This window comes from Eptatretus burgeri, chromosome 6 (genome assembly GCF_056783735.1).
Source record: "Eptatretus burgeri isolate ZD-2024b chromosome 6, Ebu_testis_v1, whole genome shotgun sequence".
In the NCBI taxonomy this organism is placed as follows: Eukaryota; Metazoa; Chordata; class Myxini; order Myxiniformes; family Myxinidae; genus Eptatretus; species Eptatretus burgeri.
In genome coordinates, this window is record NC_140966.1 from 107,667,941 (window position 1) to 107,692,126 (window position 24,186).

General features: G+C 53.0%; 2 protein-coding genes across 7 annotated transcripts in view; one reads left to right on the forward strand and one right to left on the reverse strand.

The window, feature by feature from the left end:
- Window positions 1-24,186, reverse strand: part of LOC147025557 (uncharacterized) — a 180,610-nt gene that overhangs the window by 144,860 nt on the left and 11,564 nt on the right. The window lies entirely within an intron of this gene.
- Window positions 16,097-24,186, forward strand: part of HSD17B12 (hydroxysteroid 17-beta dehydrogenase 12) — a 103,455-nt gene continuing 95,365 nt past the window's right edge. Inside the window, exon 1 of one of the 3 annotated variants that reach the window (XM_085886626.1) lies at window positions 16,097-16,548. In XM_085886626.1, coding sequence (XP_085742752.1) covers window positions 16,389-16,548 — 160 coding nt within the window. In that variant the 5' untranslated portion in view covers window positions 16,097-16,388. The remainder of the gene's footprint in view (window positions 16,549-24,186) is intronic. The other 2 variants (XM_085886627.1, XM_085886628.1) reach the window with 2 other exon arrangements.

The window sequence follows — 24,186 nt, forward strand, 5'->3', positions numbered from 1 at the left end:
TGCTGGGAAGCACGTACTCTGGCACCATCGCCACCACACCACTCACACACGGGGACGCACTCACACCTTGCACCACACACACAGGGACAACTACACTGGGGATTTGTGTCCCCACAAGGGTCTCCGGGGCCTCTATACCCCCCAAGCTCTCCGTACACCTGTCCACAGCACCCCTCCCCCCGAACTCGCAAAGCACGACCGAACTCACCTGGTCGTGACTCGCCTCAAGGGGGCATACTCCCTCCCCTCGTTCCTGGAGGAGGCCATCCAGGTGCTCGCACTGGGTCTCTACCCAGTCCGCCAGCTCACCCCCATTGTCCTCCACTACCTCCGTGTGTGTGTGCGCGTCACTTACCCCGTCTAATTCACCCTCTATCTCCCGTGTCTCTATACATTTATAAGTTTCTGTTGTCGTCACCTCGTGTCTCGTCTCGCACGTTTTGGTCTCCCCATTTAATTTTTCCCTCTTGGTCACCGTCGATTCCTCTGTCACGACCCTCGCCCAACACGCCCCCCGAATTATTTTTTTACCCGCCTCCACCGCGGGCCTGTCAGCCGTTGCACCCCCTTCCAGCTCGTTTGCTCCCACACGTGGAGTCGCCATTCCCAGCTCCCTGGTCACGGCCTTCATGCCCGCCTGCAGGCATCGGCCCATGTTCTGCGTCTCACCCCGTAGTTCTTTCATTTCTTCCCTCATGTTTGCTTCCATTCCGTTTATTTGCTTGTTCATTTCGTTTTTCATTTCATTTGTGTTTGTATCCATCTTTTCGTTCATGCCTTTCATTTCGTTTTTCATATTCGTATCCATCTTTTGTGTATTCGCATCCATCGTCGTTTTCACTTCATTCATTTGCTTGTTCATGTCTTTCATTTCGTTTTTCATATTCGTATCCATCTTTTGTGTATTCGCATCCATCGTCGTTTTCACTTCATTCATTTGCTTGTTCATGTCTTTCATTTCGTTTTTCATTGCCGCCAGCATGGCGCATAGCTGGGCCATGTCGGGTGCGCTTGAGTGAGCCGTTTCGGCAGGGGTTGGGGAGGGGTTTTGGTGGAGAGGGGGGGGGGAGGTGTCATACACCGCGGCCGCTGCCGCACCCATTTCGGGTTCTAGGTTCAGTTGGGCGAGTCCGTGTTCCTGCACAGGGATTCCATCCTGGACCATGGATTCCACATTACTACACATATACATTTCTAATACCCCCGGCTCCCGCTCGCCTTGAGACGCCATCTTGCTTCTCTTAAAGGGTTAATTTGCTCGCTCGTAATTTGGAGGGAATCGGGGGTCGCTTCTCTCACCCCTGGACCGATTCCCGTGAATTTAGCCGGAGACAGGAGAGCCCGTTTTCCTGTTCTCCGATACCAGTGCCGCGAGGAGGGCGATGGGTTTATATCGCACGACCTGACACCAGTGTTGCGGATTTCGCGCCCGCCGGCGTGCTGACGGCCACGTAACTCGAATCGCGGCACGTCGCCCACCTGACGGACAATCCAGTCGTGACCCTCTCGGACTAACGCCGGGAACCAGTCACGGGTGGACCTTTCAGTCTCACCGCGATCGAGCCAATCAGCCCCCGCGTGGGATAGGGTTGCTCGCCAAATTCGACCTACCTAAGTACCCACGCGGAGGGTAGACCGGGCGATCGCACCTCGCCGCAGGTCGACTTCGGACACGGGCCACTTAAGCGACCCGTCCCGTACTATCGGGATAACCGAGCGGTGTTATTCGTCGACCTCGACGGTTCGATTAATTATCGGGCATATTCAGCCCACTACCAACCCTTTACGTGAAGCAAGATGAGGATTCAATGAAGGAAATGACGAAGCGAAGCGGGAAACAGTTCAACACAAAGCACATTTATTCGCGACGAACGGAAAGCACACATATTCAATTCCACCAAAACCACACAGAAAAGAAAAACACAATGCGATTTACACAAAAAGCAAATGCGACAATGCAGATCTAATACCGATTACACGAGCACACGGCAACACTTATACAATTCTACTTCACAGACGGCGCCGACAACACATACCCAAAACCAAGGAAAGAATACCCTCAAGGATGAGGCGGGCCTGAGGCCGAGACCGGGTCGGGCCTACCCGTCTGGTGATGAGACGCGGAGCGGCGATGGTGCCTCAACTCCGCGGGCCTCGCGGGCAGTGTCTGGTAGGGGGTGGGAAAGGGGCCCCCTTGGTCGCACTATCTCAGCGCAGGGGGAAACAGGAGGGGGTTGCTGATGCTTGGGGTATAGAGGATTTTTATTGTCCCGCGACGAGCGTCTCCACCTCGGCCAGGTCGCGCTGTCGGCCTCCCTGGGGTGCAGCTCCCTGCACGACGCGAGCACCCCCTCGTCTGCCCTCGCCGCCTCTCCACAGCTCCGTCCCCTCCGCTCCGACTCCAACGCACACGACGACCAGCTCCTTCTTGCCAACTCCACCGCCCGCGAAGTCTTAACTCTCTGTTCCCTCTCGACTCTACTACTCACTGGACTGACGAACACGGTCGCTTTTATAAGCCCCGTGGCTTCGCCCTCTCATCTTTGACCCCCTCCCTTCAACCTTTCACCTCGCTCCCCATTGGCCCGAGAAAAAGTGGGCGTGAATGCTTTTTGATCCATAAATTTGCATATATCGATCGCCCTCCAACGCCCTGGGGGCGGGGCCAAATCGCCCCTCGCTCACCGATTGGACGGAACAAAAGTGGGCGTGTGTCGTTTTTGATCCGTTTTTGAAGTGGAAAATCCGTGGTTTTGTACACGCTGTTCGGCGCGCGCCCTGCACGAGTCCAACACCGGTACCCACAAGCGGCGCAAGAACGGTGGCGATGCGACGGTTGCGAGGTGTGACGTGAAGCGGCGCCGCGGTGGGTGGTTGATGTTGTGGTTGTGGTGGTAATCATGGCGGTTGGTCCAAAATAAAGATAGCAAAAGAAAAACGGCTATCCTGAAGAGTCGCAGCACGCATAAATGATATGTATTCCCACTAGACAATGGGTTTGGGCCTAACTACACATGTACTTACCGAGATACCTCACCTAAGGGACCTGAATGGTGGTTTGCGAATTTGGTAACCACAACAATATATATATATATATATATATATATATATATATATATATATATATATATATATATATATATATATATATATATATATATATGTATCATGAGCCTGGTGTGGCTTAGTGGTTAAGGCGGTGGCTTGGGATCCTCTGGCCGCTGAGTTAGCATCAGGGGGGTTGACTCAGCCTGTCATCCTTCTGAAGGTCGGCGAAATGAGCACCAGTACACTGGTAATTATCCCTGCAGGGTTGAAGGCGACTAAAGGGTTGGCGTCAGGAAGGGCATCTGGCCATAAAAAAACATTTCCACAAGAAAGGGTACCATGATTGGAGCCTGCAAAAAGCTGACCCCTGCTCAGGGATAAAGACTTTCAAATGGTGTGATGATAATATATATATATATATATATATATATATATATATATATATATATATATATTGTTGTGGGCCGAGGGTCGGGGGTGAGAACGACCACTAGGTGGGGAAAGCTTGCGTCGTCTCCCACCAAACTCCCCGGAATTGTAGTCCGTCGCTCGGATAAGGCCAAAAAAAAAAAATGTTGCATTGGCGTAACGGGTCACTGAAAAATAGGGTAGGTCGGTCGGGATCTTTTTATTTTTATTTTTATTTTTTTCCTAATAAATCCCTCCCAAAATCTCCCCCGGCTCGAGTACCACCCTTTTTGTCGGCGGGTTCTGTCCGAAACACTTCCGGGTTTTTGCGATCGCGATCGCAATCAACAAGATACTTGAAAACGATAGCAAAACAACAAAAATAGCAATAAAATAGGGTCGGCAAAATTTTTCGATAGCAAAAAAACAAAAAAAAAACGTAGGGTCGGCGGAATTTTTAGGGTCGGGCAGGTTACGCCAATGCAACATTTTTTTTTTTTTTTGGCCTAACTGCGAGCCGGCAGGTCGTTTAACCGACCGTGGTCACCAATATCTCAACTGCGTAGCGTAGGGTCTATTTGTCTATCACTAATTTACCTAATTAACTACGTGATTTCGACTACCGGGGAAACCATGCCCTCGGCACATCTTGCTCTAACCGGGTCACTCCACCAACTGCGGTAGAGTTCCAACTACCGACTACCAACTCCGGTTCGGGTGCAGCCGAGCGGAAACTGCGAAAGCCGTGCCGGCTGGAATGAACGAATTATCGGGGATAAAACCCCGCCTAAACTCAGATCCGAACCATGCTGGACCAATTCAAGAAGGGACAGAAACGGACTGGGAATATTTCTACAAATGTTTATTTACAATAAAAAGACAAAGGCAAGACTTAACACGAATTTGCAAGAAGGAATATTTACAATGAGCAAAAACACTTAGTCAGTTCTACTTCCAAGACGGGCCCACACACAGACACACACACAAAATGAAAAGAAACCCAGAGTCTTTATTGGACCCTGGCAGCTGTGGAGAGAGACTAGCTGGTGGTCAGAGTTCAGTGCTATACCTGACCGTCGGAGGAAGGAACTCATCAGAGAAGATGACCTTACTCCAGTCCTCTACGGTCCAATCCTTATGGTCTTTTGCAAACCTCAGCCTGGCTCTTCTGTGCTTCTCATTGATGAAGGGCTTTTTTCTAGCTTTGCATGACTTCAGCCCTGCCCCGAGGAACCTGTTTCAAACCGTCCTCGCCGTGCACTTCCCTCCAACTGCCGTTTTCCATTCTTTTTGTTGGTCACTTGATGTCATCCTACGGTTGAGTGATATTCAAATGAGTTGGCAGACATCCTGGTCAGTGGAAAGTCGTTTTCGCCCTCTGCCAGTCTGTAGCTTTGTTGTCCCCAATGTCGGCTGCTTGACCTTGTTCTTATGAACCGCCGTCTTTGAAATTTTAAGGATGGAAGCAACGTGACGCTCACTGTATCCCTCTGCCAGTAAAGCCAGAATTGAACCCTTCTTTTCCTCACTCAAAACTTTTCTTTTCAACTCTTTTGGCATGGTCAATAGGTTTTTTTTTTATTCCAATTACTTTTGAGGTACTATTAGCACTGTTTTTGCCATCCACCTGGTCCGATTGCAAGAGGATAGTGATGACCACAGCAGTGGTTTTTATACTTTTCCTTGTTAAATAAGATTCGGTTCAGGTGATCACCTCATCAGTACCTCACCAAGTAGAATGAGGTGTGCCTATGTTGGAATTCAACAGACACTGGAATGGAATGGCTGGCATACATTTGGAGATGCTGATTTAAATTTTTTTTGGAGTGGTCTCTTATTTTTTTTCCAGAGCTGTACATATATATATATATATATATATATATATATATATATATATATATATATATATACATACATACATATAATGGAAACAGTGAGAATAGGTTTCGAACTGCGATACATATTCAACCTACTGCCTACTGTAAATCTTCAGAAATGGGGATTGGCAGAGTCCAATGTCTGTGCCTTTGTGGAAAGCAAGGATCCCTTGAGCATTTTATAGTTGGCTGTGAGAAGGTTCTGCAAAGATATACATGGAGACATAATCAGGTGTTTCATGTGCTGGCCACCACAGTGGAGGACCTATGGGTAAAAGCGAAGAATGCAGCAGTCAGGCATGTGGTGCCTATTCTATTTGTTCCAGCAGGTAGTGGAGCTCAGAAACTCCTGGTTTGATGGAAAATGCAATCACTGCTTGTGTCAAAAATACAGTGGAAACTTAAAGTTGGCTTGGAAAGAAAATTGACTTTTCCAGCAGAGATTCTCCTGACCATTTTGTGCCCCGATGTGGTTGTTTGTTCAGTTTCCCAAAAGACTGTAATCAACATGGAGCTCACAGTCCGATGGAAAGACAACTTGGAATGGGCATATGAAAGGAAGAGGGCAAAGTATGCAGACCGAAAGGCACAGTGTGAGGAACGAGGATGGACATGTCTCCTTTCTCGTAGAAGTAGGGTGCGGGGGTTTGGTGGGCAGATCTACATTCAAATTTCTCAAGTCAATGGGATCCACACCTTTGATGGTGAGGATGACAACAAAGGATATGCAACAAGCAGTTGATGGTGCATCTGCCTGGCTATAGCAGAAGAGAGACCAGCTACAGACAATGTTGAAGAAAGCCAACACCTGCCGGTGGTGTAATAAGCACTGTTTGGGCCGCCCACAGTCACTCCGACTGGAAAAGGAAATTCACCCAAAAGGGTGAATACTTTGGGTTCCAGCTGATGAGGCAGGTGCCAAGCATTGTAGCATCTGCTGCACTGTATGTCTTGTTACATATATACATATATATATATATATATATATATATATATATATATATATATATATATATTATAGATACGCGGTCCGTCTAAAAAGCAATGGGACTGAGCCTGCTGTGTGCTCCACTTACACAACTTGAATGAACAGGTTGTGTCACAGTCTTTCGTAACATTCCAGCAATATATATGATTGGTGATGATTGACTGCGCTCATTGTGTGATTTTTTACAAGTCGTGCTTTACACGTTGTCTAGTCTGAGTCGTCACGCTATGAGTCGTGAGCAGAGAAGCAATCTGAAGTTTCTTGCCAAGCTTGGCAAAACACCTTATGAATCCTTCGCAATGCTGCAGCAAGTCTACAGGGAAGGAGCAATGTCATGTACACATGCATTTGAATGGCACAATAGGTTCAAAGAGGGACGGGAGGAGGTTGAAGATGATCCACAGTCTGGAAGACCTTCAACGAGCAGAATGAAGGACAACATCGAGCATGTGAAGCAGATGGTGCGTGCAGATCGTCGACTCATGGTGCGGATGATTGCTGAGGAACTTTCCATCAAAAAGGACACTGTCTGGAGCATCAACACTGAAAATCTCGAAATGTGCAAGGTGTGCGCAAAGATCGTCCCCAAGCTGTTGAAAAAGGACCAGAAACATCAAAGAGTCACTGTCTATCAAGACATTATCGAGTGCCTCGAGGACGATCCACACCAGCTCGAGAGAGTCATTCCTGGCAATGAATCGTTGATATTTCCAATACAATCCCAAGTCCACACGGCAGAGTCGTCAGTCAAAAAGTCCGGCATCAACAAGACCAAAGAAAGCAAGGATGTCGAGGTCGAAGGTCAAGGTGATGCTCATCGCATTTTTTGACATCAAAGGCATCGTCCACTTCGAGTTTCTACCACAGGGTCAAACAGTGAATCAACACGTGTACAAGGATATCCTCCAGAGAATCATGAGATCAGTCCGGGTCAAGAGGAGGGATCTATGGGAGAACAACGCCTGGGTGCTCCACCATGACAACGTACCTGCTCACAGTGCTCCAAGCATCCGACAGTTTCTAGTGGAGAGGAACGTGCCAACTGTGGAGCAACTCCCGTATTCGCCAGACTTGGCCCCTTGTGATTTTTCCAATTCCCCAAGCTCAAGGGGTTGATCAAGGGGACCCGATTTCCTGATGTGGAGGCCATCAAAAGGGCCATGATGACGGAGCTCCGGAGGATTCCAGAAGAAGCCTTCCGGGGGTGCATCGAAGCATGGATGAAGAGGATGGACAAGTGTGTTAGACTGGAGGGAAGCTATTTTGAAGGGGACAAGCTGTGATTTCAATATATTTTTTGGAATAAAATTTCTGTGGTCAGTCCCGTCACTTTTTTGATGGACCTCGTGTATATATATATATATATATATATATATATATATATATATATATATATATATATATATATATATATATATATATATATATATACATTTTCTAGACGACCCGTGAACCCATTGGGTTCCCGTTGTGACAGCGATTGATAAAAAAAAATACAAAATATGATAGCTCCAGCGAACTATACCACTGCGTTGTTTGCATTGATCAAATACTCCCAAAGATTACTTGACTGAATCGGGAGTTGATTTTTTTTTTAATTTTTGTTGCCCGATTTTAACGAAACTTGACACTGGCGCAATACCCACCGCAGGCGAATGGTGAGTAAGGTGGCCCTAAAATTTTTGCGCAATCTTGTACCCTTTTGGCTGTATTTCAGGAACATACGTACATCCATAATACATATATACCAGATGAGAGCTTTATTTTTACAGGCCCAGACCAGGATTCAATCCCAGATCCTCCAACAAACAGCACCAGTGCTCTGCCATCTGAGCTATCTGAGCTATCTGGGCAACCCACCAGTTGAGCAACGCAATTCTTCCACGTATATGTGCCACTCTCTTTCCCCTACTGCTTCCGGGGCACTTTTTGCCAACGATAGGAGCAGCTCGGGCCTGCTCTCGAGAAGGAAGAATTGCATAGCTCAGCTGGTGGGTTGCCCAGAGAACTCAGTAGTTTGCCAGAGGACCTTGGTTTGATTCCTAGTCTGGGCCTACAACTTTTCCACATATATTTATGATGGTTCTGTCCTGCTCATTTTTTTTTCTCTCCCTCTTTCCAAATATGTATGTATGTATGTATGTGTATATATATATATATATATATATATATATATATATATATATATATATATATATATATATATATATGTGTATATATATATATATATATATATATATATATATATATATATATATATATATATATATATATATATATATATATTTATTTTTTTTTTTGTTACGGCTGTGGAAATTCGCAGTACACCATAAAGGGTCCTCAGGTGAGATATATCGATAAGTTCATGTGTAGGTAGCCCACACCTGTTGTTTAGAGGGAATATGTGTGATTCATCCGGGCTGCGATGCTTTGAGTTAGCCATTTTTCTTTCTCTATCGTTATTTTGGACCATTAAGCCGCCAACATCTCAAACACCACCACCTTTGCTTCTTTACCTCCACAACTCCATCCCGCAAACATCGCTTCACCGCCATTCCCAAACGATGCCCGCCAACCACCAAACCACCACAGCAAACCCCCCACCACGTTCGCCTTTCTCCTTCCACAACCATCGACCCCACCACCAGTCAACACCGAACTTCGTACTGTCCGAAGCCGTTCGGTGATTGCTGCCAAACGCAGCAAGCCGCGAGTGCAATGGATGCCTTTACGGGAGAGAAATTCGGATCAGGAAGGCTTCACGCCCCCTTTTCCTCTGTCCAATGGGCGAGCGTCAGGCGGTGTGGCCCCGCCTCCAAGCGCGATGAATGTGGATTCTTTACGGGAGAGAAATTCGGATCAGGAAGGCTTCACGCCCCTTTTCCTCCGTCCAATGGGCGAGCGTCGGGCGGTGTGGCCCCGCCTCCAAGCGCGATGAATGCGAATTCCTCTCAGGAAGGAATTCGGATCAAAAGAGGCTCACGCCCCTTTTTGCCACACCAATGGCTGAACAGAGGGTGGCGTGGCCCCGCCTCCAATCGCGTTTTGATCCTCAAATCTGCATACAGGCTCCTCCCCTGGTCTATAAAAGACACGAGTCTGTGTGGAACTCGTAGTAGTGTGGGGGTTGCTTTTCTCGCCGTTGGTGTCGTCTCGTCGCTGGAATCGAGCCACCTTCACTTTCACAAGCGACCAAGCCAGCCAGCCACTCCCCTCGGTTGACCCTGAGCATCAACAATCCCCCCCCCCATCCACGCTGAGATAGTGCTGATGGCCCCGTTCATTCCCCACCCTAACCGTGGTGCCGACCAAACCGTGCTTGCGTGGAGCATGCCGGAGAGAGCTCACCGACCACGCCAGGGGCACGGAGTCGGGGCGCAGCTGCGCGTATATTGCGGCTTGCCCGCCATCGCGTCACGAGGACTTGGGTAAGACCTTTTTGGTCTCCTGGACCTGGCCGCTCCTCCAGGTTCCGCACACATTTGGTCCACGGACCCCATCTACCTCCCTGCCTATGGGGAGGTCTTTCCTGTTTATTTTGAATGAATGATGTGGCGCCGAGTCCCGACAAGTATAATTGTTTCAGTGTTGTAAATAATTATAGTCAGTAGTAGTGCTTTTGCTTTTGTTGCATTTTGCTTTTGTTGCACATTGCATTACTGCCTTACGTGTGTGTTGTGTGTGTGAAATAAAGTGCTTGCTTGTTGAACTGTTTCCCGTTTCGTTGCGTCCTTTCCTTTGGTTGAAAGTTCCATCTTGCATCACGTAAGGGATTGGTAGTGGGTTGAAACACCCGATAAGTAATCTGAACCGTCGAGATCGATGATAACTCCGCTCGGTTATCCCTGCAGCACGGAACGAGCCGCTTAAGCGGTTCGTGTCCGGAGTCAACCTGCAGCGTGGTACAACTCCTCGCTACGCTACCCGCGCGGGTACTTAAGTATATCGACATTTGGCGATTCACCCTATTTCGCGCGGGTAGAATGCGGACTGGGTTGTGGTGAGGTTAAACCCCCACCCGTGACTGGCTTCTGGCGGTAGTTCCAGGAGGGTCACGACTGAATTGTCCGTTCCGGTGGGCGACTCGTCGCGATTCGAGTTACGTGGCCGATCGCACGCCGGGCGGGAGAAATTCGTAACTATATATATATATATATATATATATATATATATATATATATATATATATATATATATATATATATATATATATATATATATATATATATATATATATATATATGTATATATATATATATATATATATGTATATATATATATATATATATATATATATATATATATATATATATATATATATATATATGTATATATATATATATATATATATATATATATATATATATATATATATATATATATGTATATATATATATATATATATATATATATATATATATATATATATATATATATATATATATATATATATATATATATATATATATATATATATATATATATATATATATATATATATATATATGTATATATATATATATATTTATATATATGTATATATATATTTTTTTATATGTATATATATTTATATATATATGTATATATATATATATATATATATATATGTATATATATATTTATATATATATGTATATATATATATATATATATATATGTATATATATATATTTATATATATGTATATATATATATATATATATATATATATATATATATATATATATATATATATATATATATATATATGTATATATATATATTTATATATATGTATATATTTATATATATGTATATATATATATATATATATATATATATATATATATATATATATATATATATTTATATATATGTATATATATATATTTATATATATATATATATATATATATATATATATATATATATATATGTACTGTACATGTATATACATATTTATATGTACACACAAGCAAATACCCACCTGGCACTTTGCTGACTACTATGAAAGGGGAAGGGAGAAAAAGAGGGGGGAAGAGGGAAAGAGGGGTGGGGGGAAAACGAGAGAGGAGGGAGGGGGAAGGGAAGACAGTTTGAGGTGAGAAGAAGGGAAGCCAAATGTGTGGTGGAGCATTAATTGTGATTCATACCGTTTCACCAAAATGATTCTGCATAGAATAACAGTGAAGATGGAAACAAAATAATGTCTGAGATCCATTTTCTATTGGTCGTACGATAAACCCGTTCTGGAGACAAACTCTTGTCCAGACAAATCCAGAGACAAACTCCTGTCCAGACATAAATACCACCCGGATGCGTAAGAAGCCAAGCTGTCTGGAGACAAACACTGCCCGGACATGTCCGGAGCCAAGCTGGCCGGAGACAAACATTGATCGGACACATCCGGAGACAAACACTGTCCAGACATAACCACCGTCGGGATATGTCAAGACGAAGAGACAAAGGCAGACAGAGAGGGAGGAGAGGGGATAGTGAGGACATGACTGTGGGAGGAGGGTGCTGCAGTGTTTTGCGAGGGGGTAGAGGAAGGATAGGACAAAGAAAGAGGGAGAGAGTTATGCTTTATGAACAACACACACACACACACACACACACACACACACACACACACACACACACACACACACACACACACACACACACACACACACACACACACACACACACACACACACACACACACACACACGTGCTTGGCCGACATCGGCAATTTTTGGGGAATTGGCAGATTGCAGTCAGTGTGAATACCAACTTCGGGATCGATTTTCGGGATCGTGTCTGAGAGCAAACAAAGCACAGTACAATCCTTAACTATTTCACCAGGAAATTCAAAGTTTCAGTGGCTACAGCATCCATTATTGTAATTAATCATCTGATGATCCCCAATGGCGAGTTCAGGTTTAGTCCTCGGGGTCATTTCGCCACATTTTGTGCTTGTCCGTTCGATATTTTCATTGATTTGTATCGGAAACATTTTTGTGTACTTACATTGTTGTTGTAAAGATCCATCGCAAAGATTCCAAAATCTTCATCTTTTCTTTGGAATTTGTTCGTGACAGGCCTGAGGCCTTTTCCTCAAGTCGCTCGACATTCCCAAATTATCGTGTAGAGAATGTAAATTTATGGTCGGACATGAACCAGTATTTCCTCGACGATTACGTTGACTCGAATAAGTCTTGGTGGTGTATTTCACAATATGAGAACATCTTGATCGTAAGTGGACCCTCCCTAAAAAATTTTGAGATGGCGCCTACCATTTGAGCTCCTCATCCGGCCCTTTCCCCTCGCTCTTGTGCAATCTCCTACACACTGTCAACAGCTCTCCCTACGTCCCCCTCTCCTCCCTCGTCTTACCGTTCCCCACCCTTCCCTTCTCCTGCACCCAATGCCTCATCCCCTCCCTCTTCCTTAACGGTGTGGACCTCAAACATCAAGAGCCTTCACTCCAACATCTAACCTGACTGATCTCTCCAAACAGGTTGCCACTGACAAACCAGACATAATCTGCTTAACAGAAACTTTCCTCCTTCAAGACGTCTCTGACTCCTTAGTATCTCTCCCTAGTTACTCTCTCTTCCGGCATAAGAGACCTGAGTCTCGTCCTGGTGGCGGAGTTGCACTCTTTATCAAAAACTCGATTCCTCACTGTCCATGCACTGTCCTCACTGCACACACCTGCGGGAATGCCTCTGGCTTCGGCTTTCCCTCCACTTCCATCTTTTGTTTATATGTGTGTTGTTCTGTCCACCAAACAGTGATGACTCCATTTATCTGTTGCTCGCTGATAACATGGACCAACTTCTATCCACCACCTCAATTCTCTCTTCCTCATATGTGGTGATTTCAATTGTCATGGTGCCCGTTGGCTGAGGTGTGGGTACCTCTCTCACATGCCATGGCACTTTAGCAAACGATTTCTGTGACTCATTCAGACTGACACAATGTGCCAACTTCTGGACCCGGATCTCAGTCAATGGAACTCCATCTCCTCTGGATCTGATTTTGAACAATTTCCCTGCAAATATCTGCTGTTCTTCTTCTGCTACAATCAATTAATCTGACCACATGCTCGTCAAAGTAAACATCTCTCTGGGCATTCTTAGTAAACAACCTCAGTGCCAACGAGTCTGGAATTTTACTCAGGCCAACTGACCTGGACTTCAAGCAGCCTTCAGACCTCAAGCAGGACATCAAACATCTAGACTGGTCTCCCATTTCTACTTTCTCCAACATCAACTCATCCTGTTAATGCTTTCAAAGAAACTTGCTCTCTTTCATGCACAGATTTATCTTCAGTTGTCATACCCTTCATCTACAGTTGTCATACCCTTTCTCCTGCCCATTGTACACTTGAGCTTGTGGTGTGGCAGTTGTCCTGAAACGACTTGCTTTCACCTTATGGAAGCCAAATCCGGTGAAGACAATCTCATTTCCTTCCACAAAGCTCAGAACAAGTGTGTGTCTCCCCTCAGGAGAGCGACAAAACAACATCTTTCACATCTCAAGATTGAACTCTCAAACTTGTCTCCCTCCTCCAATTCCTGGAGGTATCTGGTTAAGCTTGTCTCTGGTGTATGTTCTTCCTCCATCCACTCCCTTACTTCAAATGGCTGCACAGCTGACACTGACTGTGAAAAGACTGAATGCCGAAACTCTGTGCTTACTTCTAAATCTTGTCCCAATCATGTTCTGTACCCACCTTACGTAGTTGCACCCAGCTGGTCCAAGACTGTGTCCTTTTCTACCGATGAGGTGGGGAGCGTGCTGTCAAACCTCAACTCGGATTTAGCAGCTGGTCCAGACGGCATCAGCCCACGCGTCTTAAAAACTTGCTCTGCTACTCTTGCTCATACTCTGTTCCATTCACCCTCTCATTTTCTCAAGGTCATCTGCCATCTGCTTGGAAATCAGCAAATATTACTGCTCTGCATAACAAAGGTGAAAAAACAGATCCCTGCAACTACAGACCAATCAGCCTGCTCCCAATCATCAGCAAGGTCATGAAATTCATCATCGCTTCAGACATGAAATCCTTCCACTTCTCCAGTGGATTGATTTCCGATTATCAATTTCGATTCAGACCAGGTCACTCTATGATGGATATGCTGCTTCTGCTCTCCCAACAATGGATGGATGTCCTCACTGCCAGGCAGGAGATCATGGCCATTTCCCTTGACATGTGAACTTTTGATGCAGTCTGGCACACCGCGCTGCTCACCAAACACTCTTCCTATGGTATCCAAGGCAATCTCCACTCATGGCTTGCACACTTCCTCTCCTGTTGCAGCCAACATGTGGCTCTTTAAGAATTCTCTCATCCCCCTTCCTGTCCAGGCTGGAGTTCCTCAAGGTAGTGTTCTGGGCCCTGTTCTTTTTCTGGTTTTTATCAATGATCTCTCGGACTCTCTGGAAAATCCTCTATTTCTCTTTGCCGACGACTCCACCCTCTGCCGTACCATCTGTCATCCCTCAGACTGGCAAGCAGCAGATTTGGGTAAAATCACAAACTGGTCCAACACGTGGAACATGTCTTTAAATCCGGACAAATCTCACACTGTCACTTTGCCTCTCCGAAATGACCGTTTGCACCCGCCACCCCTCCTCATCGACCTTCTCAATAATCCTCTTGAATAAGTTCTGTCTCTCAAGATTCTGGGTCTCACTATCTGCCATGATCTTTCCTGGCAAAGCCACATTTCCAAGCTCGCCTCCACAGCCAGTTGCCGACTGGGCATCCGATGTCATGCAAAGTCCTTCTTTGTACCCCTGAGCCAAATACAAAGCTCTCATCCACAGCCTGCTGGAGTACTGCTCTTCCCTTTGGGGCGGTGCTTCAGCCTCACACCTTTCTCAGCCTCACGTTTTGGAAACCAAGGCTTTTAGGATTATCGGTATCTCCCGCAATGAAACTGAGTCTTTGGGTGTCTCAGCACAGGCAGGTCGGTGGTCCTTTCTGTCTTCAATCGAATTCTATCCAGCCTCGTTCCCCCTTCTCTGTCTGTCCCATGTCCCACCTCCCCAATATTTCTGCAGGGCGCTCAAGGGTGCACCGAAAATCTCCTTCTGGTAAAACTGCCCAAAATCAAGATTCACCGCTCACCTTCACTCTTTTCATTCCTCTTATTCTTCCTGCCTCTGGAACAAAATCGCACTCTTCCGTCCAGGTCTTCAAAACAGCTGTTCACCACCACCTCTTATCATCATCTTACCACCACCCCCATCGAAATCCTTCATCTTTTCTACCCCCGTTAATCCACCCCAAAGCCACCTCCTTCAAATTCCCTGCTTTCCTTCCTGAAAATCCCTGTAGTGTCCATCTTGTATTCCCCACGTTCCTCGCCCCCATCCCTCTCCCTTCCACAGATCTCCTGATGTCTCTGTTCCCCACTGTTTTGTCCTTCCCTGTCCCGCCCCTCTTGTCCACTCCATTTGTTGTATGCTTTGTGTGTTAGTTGTGATGAGACATTGTTGTGATTGGAGAGATGTTATGACATGATGATGATTTGTTTTGTGTTATTCATGTTAAACCTAAAATCGAAATAAAAAGTCATCACCTCGGATTGTTCGTAAACTGTAACCGTCAGGTCAACATCATGCTTTCTTTGTGACAGGTAAAATGGAGGAAGAGTAATGGATTGTGAGGTGTTGTGGTCGCGCGCCCCCACGTGACCGGAAACGGAAATACATCTTTAATTTTATTTTTTTTCGATTTTCTCGATTTTCTTGATTTTTCGAAGGACACAGGGATGAACAGTTTATCTTTGCTTGATCTCCCCCTCCCCCCCACAAAAAAATGAATCGACACCCATTTTGCCTGTTTGTTGTGAAAAAAAAACTAAAACAGAAGCGGTGAAAGGAAACGATTTTTTATTCAGGAGGAGAAAGTTATTGATGGAACGAGAAAGAAAAATAAAACGCGACGAAGAGAACGGACTTCATATTATTATGGGGAAATTATTAATTGTCGTTTGAATTGTGATATAGATGATTTTATCAAAAAAAAAATTAGAGAAAAGTTGTAGAAACAAATCTCGCGCACAGTCGGTTCTGTGAGGCCGTGAACAATGGCGGCGATGTGTTCGTGCTGTTACTGGGTCGGGACGGCGCTCGCCGCGCTTTTCTGCCTCCGCCTGGTCTGCGGATTATTCTGCGCACTATGGACCTTCTGTGTTGCTCGACTTCTGCGATTTGGAGCGGATTTCTCGTCCTGCGGTCGCTGGGCAGGTGAGAGAGAACGAACGACGATGTGGGAAACGAGCTTTGGCTGGAAATATTTCGTCATTAATGATCCGGAACGAGCAAGTTGATGAAATGATAACGTGTTTCTTGATTAGTGGAATATGATCTGTCATTGGAATTTTCGCAACAACGACCTCACACCTCGTCAACCTCCTTCCCCCCCTGCCGCCAGTGACTGTCACCCCCGCCCCCGGTTGGATGCGTCGGCCGTTATCCCCCCCCCCCTTGCCCCCGGTTCGGAGCGTGCCGGCCGTCACCCTCCCCACCCCCGATTGGTATCGCCAGCCGTCACCCCCTTCCCCCGCCCCTAGTTGGGAGCACCAGCCGTCACCCCCACATCCGAGGTTGGTAGCGCCGGCCATCACCCCCCCGCCCCGGTTGGAAGTGCCGGCCGTAATCCCCCCCTTGCCCCGGTTGGTAGTGCGTCGGCTGTCACCCCCTTGCCTCCGATGGGTAACGCATCGGCCATCACTCTCCCCGCCCCCGGTTGGAAATGCCGGCCGTCACCCTCCCCGCCGCCGGTTTGTATCGCCGGCCGCCACCCCCTTCCCCCCGCCCCCGGCTGGGAGCACCGGCCGTCACCCCGCCGCCCGAGCTTGGTAGCACCGGCCGTCACCCCAACGCCCGAGGTTGGTAGCGCCAGCCATCACCGCCCCGCCCCGGTTGGTAGCGCCGGCCGTCACCCCCTTCCCCACCCCCGGTTGGTAGCACCGGCCGTCACCCTCTTACCCGCCCCTGGTTGGTAGGGCGTTGGCCTTCACCCCCGACCCCGCTTGGAAGCACCAGCCGTCACCCCCCCTTTGCCCCCGGTTGGTAGCACGCCGGCCGTCACCCCCACCCCATGTTGATAGCACCGGCCGTCACCCCTACGCCCGAGGTTGGTAGCGCCGGCCATCACCGCCCCGCCCCGGTTGGAAGCGCCGGCCGTAATCCCCCTTGCTCCCGGTTGGAAGCGCATCAGTCGTCACCCCCCTCTTGCCCCCGGTTGGTAGTGCGTCGGCTGTCACCCCCCTTGCCTCCGGTGGGTAACGCAATCGGCCATCACCCTTCCCGCCACCGGTTGGTATCGCCGGCCGTCACCCTCCCCGCCGCCGGTTTGTATCGCCGGCCGTCACCCCCTTCTCCCTGCCCCCGGCTGGGAGCACGGGCCGTCACCCCAATGCCCGAGGTTGGTAGCGCCGGCCATCACCGCCCCCGCCCCCAGTTGGTAGTGCCGGCCGTCACCCCCTTCCCCGCCCCCTCTTGATAGCGCCGGCCGTCACCCGCCCCCGACCCCGCTTGGAAACACCGGCCGTCACCCCCCCTTGCCCCCGGTTGGTAACACGTCAGACGTCACCCCCCTCCTTGCCCCCGGTTGGTCGCGCGTCGGCCTTCACCTCCCCTTGCCCCCGGTCCGTAGCACGCCGGCCGTCACCCCTCCCTTGCCCCCAGTTGGGAGCGCGTCGGCCGTCACCCCCCCTTGCCCCCGGTTGGTCGCGCGTCGGCCTTCACCTCTCCTTGCCCCCGGTTGGTAACACGTCGGACGTCACCCCCCTCCTTGCCCCCGGTTGGTCGCACGTCGGCCTTCACCTCCCCTTGCCCGAGGTTTGTAGCCCGTCGGCCATCACCCCCCCCCGTGCCTCCGGTTGGTAGAGCGTTGGCCATCAACCCCCCCTTGCCTTCGGTGGGTGACGCATCGCCCGTCACCCCCCCCGCCCCCGGTTGGTATCGCCGACCGTCACTCTCCCCGCCCCCGGTTGGTATCGCCGGCCGTCACCCTCCCCGCCCCCGGTTGGTAACGCCGGCCGTCACCCTCCCCGCCCCCGGTTGGTAACGCTGGCTGTCACCCTCCCCGCCGCCGGTTGGTAACGCCGGCCGTCACCCCCTTCCCGGCCCCCGGTCGGATGCGCCGGCCGTCACCCCCTTCCCGGCCCCCGGTCGGAAGCGCCGGCCGTCACCCCCTTCCCGGCTCCCGGTCGGAAGCGCCGGCCGTCGCCCCCTTCCCGGCCCCCGGTCGGAAGCGCCGGCCGTCGCCCCCTTCCCGGCCCCCGGTCGGAAGCGCCGGCCGTCGCCCACCCCCGCCCGCGGTCGGAAGCGCCGGCCGTCGCCCACCCCCGCCCGCGGTCGGAAGCGCCGGCCGTCGCCCACCCCCGCCCGCGGTCGGAAGCGCCGGCCGTCGCCCCCCCCCGCCCGCGGTCGGGAGCCCCGGCCCTCCCCCCCCCCCGCCCGCGGTCGGAAGCGCCGGCCGTCGCCCACCCCCGCCCGCGGTCGGAAGCGCCGGCCGTCGCCCACCCCCGCCCGCGGTCGGAAGCGCCGGCCGTCGCCCACCCCCGCCCGCGGTCGGAAGCGCCGGCCGTCGCCCACCCCCGCCCGCGGTCGGAAGCGCCGGCCGTCGCCCACCCCGCCCGCGGTCGGAAGCGCCGGCCGTCGCCCACCCCCGCCCGCGGTCGGAAGCGCCGGCCGTCGCCCACCCCGCCCGCGGTCCGAAGCGCCGGCCGTCCCCCACCCCCGCCCGCGGTCGGAAGCGCCGGCCGTCGCCCACCCCCGCCCGCGGTCGGAAGCGCCGGCCGTCGCCCACCCCCGCCCGCGGTCGGAAGCGCCGGCCGTCGCCCACCCCCGCCCGCGGTCGGAAGCGCCGGCCGTCGCCCACCCCCGCCCGCGGTCGGAAGCGCCGGCCGTCGCCCACCCCCGCCCGCGGTCGGAAGCGCCGGCCGTCGCCCACCCCCGGCCGGAAGCGGCGGCCTTCACCCACCCCCGCCCCAGGTTGGTATCGCTGGCCGTCACCCCTACGCCCGGCGTTGGTCGCGCCCGCCCTCACTGCCCCCGCCCGCGGTCGGTGGCGCCGGCCGCCACCCTCCCCGCCCCAGGTCGGTGGCGCCGGCCGCCACCCTCCCCGCCCCAGGTCGGTGGCGCCGGCCGCCACCCTCCCCGCCCCAGGTCGGTGGCGCCGGCCGCCACCCTCCCCGCCCCAGGTCGGTGGCGCCGGCCGCCACCCTCCCCGCCCCAGGTCGGTGGCGCCGGCCGCCACCCTCCCCGCCCCCGGTCGGTGGCGCCGGCCGCCCCCCCCCCCCCCCCACGGCGGTGGCGCCGGCCGCCACCCTCCCCGCCCCAGGTCGGTGGCGCCGGCCGCCACCCTCCCCGCCCCAGGTCGGTGGCGCCGGCCGCCACCCTCCCCGCCCCAGGTCGGTGGCGCCGGCCGCCACCCTCCCCGCTCCCGGTCGGTAGCGCTGGCGTAATCCCCTTCCCCCCGCCCCCGGTTGGGAGCTTCAGCCCTCACTCCCACGCCCGGGGTTGGTAGCGCAGGCCGTCACCCCCTTCCCCGCCCCCGGTTGGTAGCGCCGGCCGTCACCCCCTTCCCCGCCCCCGGTTGGTAGCGCCGGCCGTCACCCCCTTCCCCGCCCCGGTTGGTAGCGCCGGCCGTCACCCCTTCCCCGCCCCGGTTGGTAGCGCCGGCCGTCACCCCTTCCCCGCCCCCGGTTGGTAGCGCCGGCCGTCACCCCTTCCCCGCCCCGGTTGGTAGCGCCGGCCGTCACCCCTTCCCCGCCCCCGGTTGGTAGCGCCGGCCGTCACCCCCTTCCCCGCCCCCGGTTGGTAGCGCCGGCCGTCACCCCCTTCCCCGCCCCCGGCTGGGAGCGCCGGCCGTCACCCCTACGCCCGAGGTTGGTCGCGCCGGCCGTCACCACCCCCGCCCGAGGTTGGTCGCGCCGGCCGTCACCCCCTTCCCGGCCCCCGGTTGGTCGCGCCGGCCGTCACCCCCTTCCCGGCCCCCGGTTGGAAGCGCCGGCCGTCACCCCCTTCCCGGCCCCCGGTCGGAAGCGCCGGCCGTCACCCCCTTCCCGGCCCCCGGTCGGAAGCGCCGGCCGTCACCCCCTTCCCGGCCCCCGGTCGGAAGCGCCGGCCGTCACCCCCTTCCCGGCCCCCGGTCGGAAGCGCCGGCCGTCACCCCTTCCCCGCCCCCCGGTCGGAAGCGCCGGCCGTCACCCCTTCCCCCGCCCCGGTCGGAAGCGCCGGCCGTCACCCCTTCCCCCCGCCCCGGTCGGAAGCGCCGGCCGTCACCCCCTTCCCCCCGCCCCCGGTCGGAAGCGCCGGCCGTCACCCCCTTCCCCCGCCCCCGGTCGGAAGCGCCGGCCGTCACCCCTTCCCCCGCCCCGGTCGGAAGCGCCGGCCGTCACCCCCTTCCCCCGCCCCCGGTCGGAAGCGCCGGCCGTCACCCCTTCCCCGCCCCGGTCGGAAGCGCCGGCCGTCACCCCCTTCCCCCGCCCCCGGTCGGAAGCGCCGGCCGTCACCCCTTCCCCCCGCCCCCGGTCGGAAGCGCCGGCCGTCACCCCCTTCCCCCGCCCCGGTCGGAAGCGCCGGCCGTCACCCCTTCCCCCGCCCCGGTCGGAAGCGCCGGCCGTCACCCCCTTCCCCCGCCCCGGTCGGCAGCGCCGGCCGTCACCCCCTTCCCCCGCCCCGGTCGGAAGCGCCGGCCGTCACTCCCACGCCCGGGGTTGGTGGCGCAGGCCATCACCCCCTTCCCCGCCGCCGGTCGGTCGCGCCGGCAGTTACCCCCTTCCCCGCCCCCGGTCGGTAGCGCCGGCCGACACCCCCTTTCCCACCCCCGGTCGGTTGCGCCGTCCATCACACCCTTCCCCGCTCCCGGTCGGAAGCACCGGCCGTAACCTCCCCGCCCGAGGTCGGAAGCGCCAGCCGTAAACTCCCCGCCCGAGGTCGGAAGCGCCAGCCGTAAACTCCCCGCCCTTGGTTGGAAGCGCCTGCCGTCACCCCCCCTTCCTTTTGGAAGCGCCAGCCGTCACCTCCTTCCCCGCCCTCGGTTGGAAGCGCCTGCCGTCACCCCCCCTTCCGTTTGGAAGCGCCAGCCGTCACCTCCTTCCCCGCCCACGGTTGCAAGCGCCGGCCGTCACCCCCTTCCCTGCCCCCGGTTGATGGTGCCTGCCGTCACACCATTCCCTGCCCCCGATTGTTAGTGCCGGCCGTCACCTTCCCCATCCCAGGTTGGAAGCGCCGGCCGTCACCCACCCCCACCCACGGTTGGAAGCGCCGGCCGTCACCCTCCCCCGCCCACGGTTTTAAGCGCCGGCCGTCACCCACCCCCGCCCACGGTTGGAAGCGCCGGCCGTCACCCTCCCCCGCCCACGGTTGGAAGCGCCGGCCGTCACCCACCCCCGCCCACGGTTGGAAGCGCCGGCCGTCACCCACCCCCGCCCACGGTTGGAAGCGCCGGCCGTCACCCACCCCCGCCCACGGTTGGAAGCGCCGGCCGTCACCCACCCCCGCCCACGGTTGGAAGCGCCGGCCGTCACCCACCCCCGCCCACGGTTGGAAGCGCCGGCCGTCACCCACCCCCACCCCCGCCCACGGTTGGAAGTGCCGGCCGTCACCCACCCCCACCCCCGCCCACGGTTGGAAGCGCCGGGCGTCACCCACCCCCGCCCACGGTTGGAAGCGCCGGCCGTCACCCACCCCGCCCACGGTTGGAAGCGCCGGCCGTCACCCACCCCCACCCCCGCCCACGATTGGAAGCGCCGGCCGTCACCCACCCCCGCCCACGGCTGGAAGCGCCGGCCGTCACCCCCCCCCCCCCACGGGTGGGAGCGCCGGCCCTCACCCCCCCCCGCCCACGGTTGGAAGCGCCGGCCGTCACCCACCCCCGCCCACGGTTGGAAGCGCCGGCCGTCACCCACCCCCGCCCACGGCTGGAAGCGCCGGCCGTCACCCACCCCCGCCCACGGTTGGAAGCGCCGGCCGTCACCCACCCCCGCCCACGGTTGGAAGCGCCGGCCGTCACCCACCCCCGCCCACGGTTGGAAGCGCCGGCCGTCACCCACCCCCGCCCACGGTTGGAAGCGCCGGCCGTCACCCACCCCCGCCCACGGTTGGAAGCGCCGGCCGTCACCCACCCCCGCCCACGGTTGGAAGCGCCGGCCGTCACCCACCCCCCCCCCCCGGTGGGAGCGCCGGCCGTCACCCCCCCCCGCCCACGGTTGGAAGCGCCGGCCGTCACCCACCCCCGCCCACGGTTGGAAGCGCCGGCCGTCACCCACCCCCGCCCACGGTTGGAAGCGCCGGCCGTCACCCACCCCCGCCCACGGTTGGAAGCGCCGGCCGTCACCCACCCCCGCCCACGGTTGGAAGCGCCGGCCGTCACCCACCCCTGCCCACGGTTGGAAGCGCCGGCCGTCACCCCCCTGCAATTCTGAATTTTTTTGTGTTTCATGTTGACCGACCATTGACGGCAACGTTTAATTTTGGTGAAGATCCGGATGCGGATCCAGATCCGAGAATTATTTAATTTTAAAGTGTTTTTTCACCATTGAGAAATGGGTCCAAAAACTTTGTCCATTATGAAATTTGTGATATTGTTGTGATATATGATATATCTGAAAGTTGTGGATGACTTGTGACAAAACTCGGTGATTCAGTTGGTTTGGTTACAAGAACAAGCAGATTTGATTTTGTTTCAGGTCCGGCCTCCCAGTTCGAAACAAAATGTAAACTGTTTCACCTGCCGGAGTTATGTGCCCTACAGAGTGCTGTTCTGTTTGGCCAAGTGTTGCTCTGAGTTTTTTTTTATTTCTACTTTTTAAATTTGTTACTTAACCAAAAAAACTCCCTTTTTTTTTCGGCCTGTTCGTTTGTTTGTCTGACCGCTCGCCTCCAGCCCAAACCGCTCAACCAACCGTTTTGAAATTTTCGGAGATTAATTTTACCGACCCTGCGACGGTCCCGCATTGAAGTTTCATAAAATTCGGTCAACCAAACAGGTCTGAATAGGCCAGTCGGCCAATTTGAGCCACATTTTCGAAAATTCTTAACCTTCTTCCGATTGACTTGAAATTTGAACAGGATTTGCATGTCAGGTCGATGGATTAAACCACCGATTACTTTTGAGGTTAACATGGGCCATAAGGTCAACCCAACATTGGTCAAATTATTAAATTTTTCTCAAATCCTTAATTTTCATCCGATTGACTTGAAATTTTAAGACCATTTGCACATCAGGTAGCTGAATCCAACCACCTATTAATATTGAGATCAACATCGGTCAAAAGGCCAATTTGGGCCAAATAGGGCTAAATTTCCTAAAATCCTGTTTTCATCCGATTGATCTGAAACTCGAAAAGGAATTACTTATTAGATCAATGCATTCAACCGCCTATAAATTTTGAGGTGAACCTCGGCAAAAAGGTCTACACAGGTCGATTTGGGCCAAATTTTCTGAAATCCTCAATTTTGACCCGATTGACTTGAAATTTGAAGAGCATTTTCATGTAAGGTCGCTGAATTCAATCACCAATTCACCTTGAGGTAACCATCGGCCAAAAGGTCAAAATATGCCAAAAAGGCCAATTTGGGCCAAATTTTCTAAATCCTCAATTCTCATCCGATTGAGTTGATATTCGAAAAGGATTTACATATGTCACTTTATTCAACCACCGTTTATTTTTGTGGTTACCCAAGGTGAAAAGTTCAACATAGACCAAAAGGTCAACATTGGGCCAAATTTTAAAAATCCTTAATTTTCATCCGATCGAGTTGAAATTTGAAAAACATTTTATTTTCATGTCAGGTGGCTGAATTCAACTACCCATTAATTTGAAGGTCAAAAGGTCAACACAGGCCTAATTTCTAAAATTGATAGAT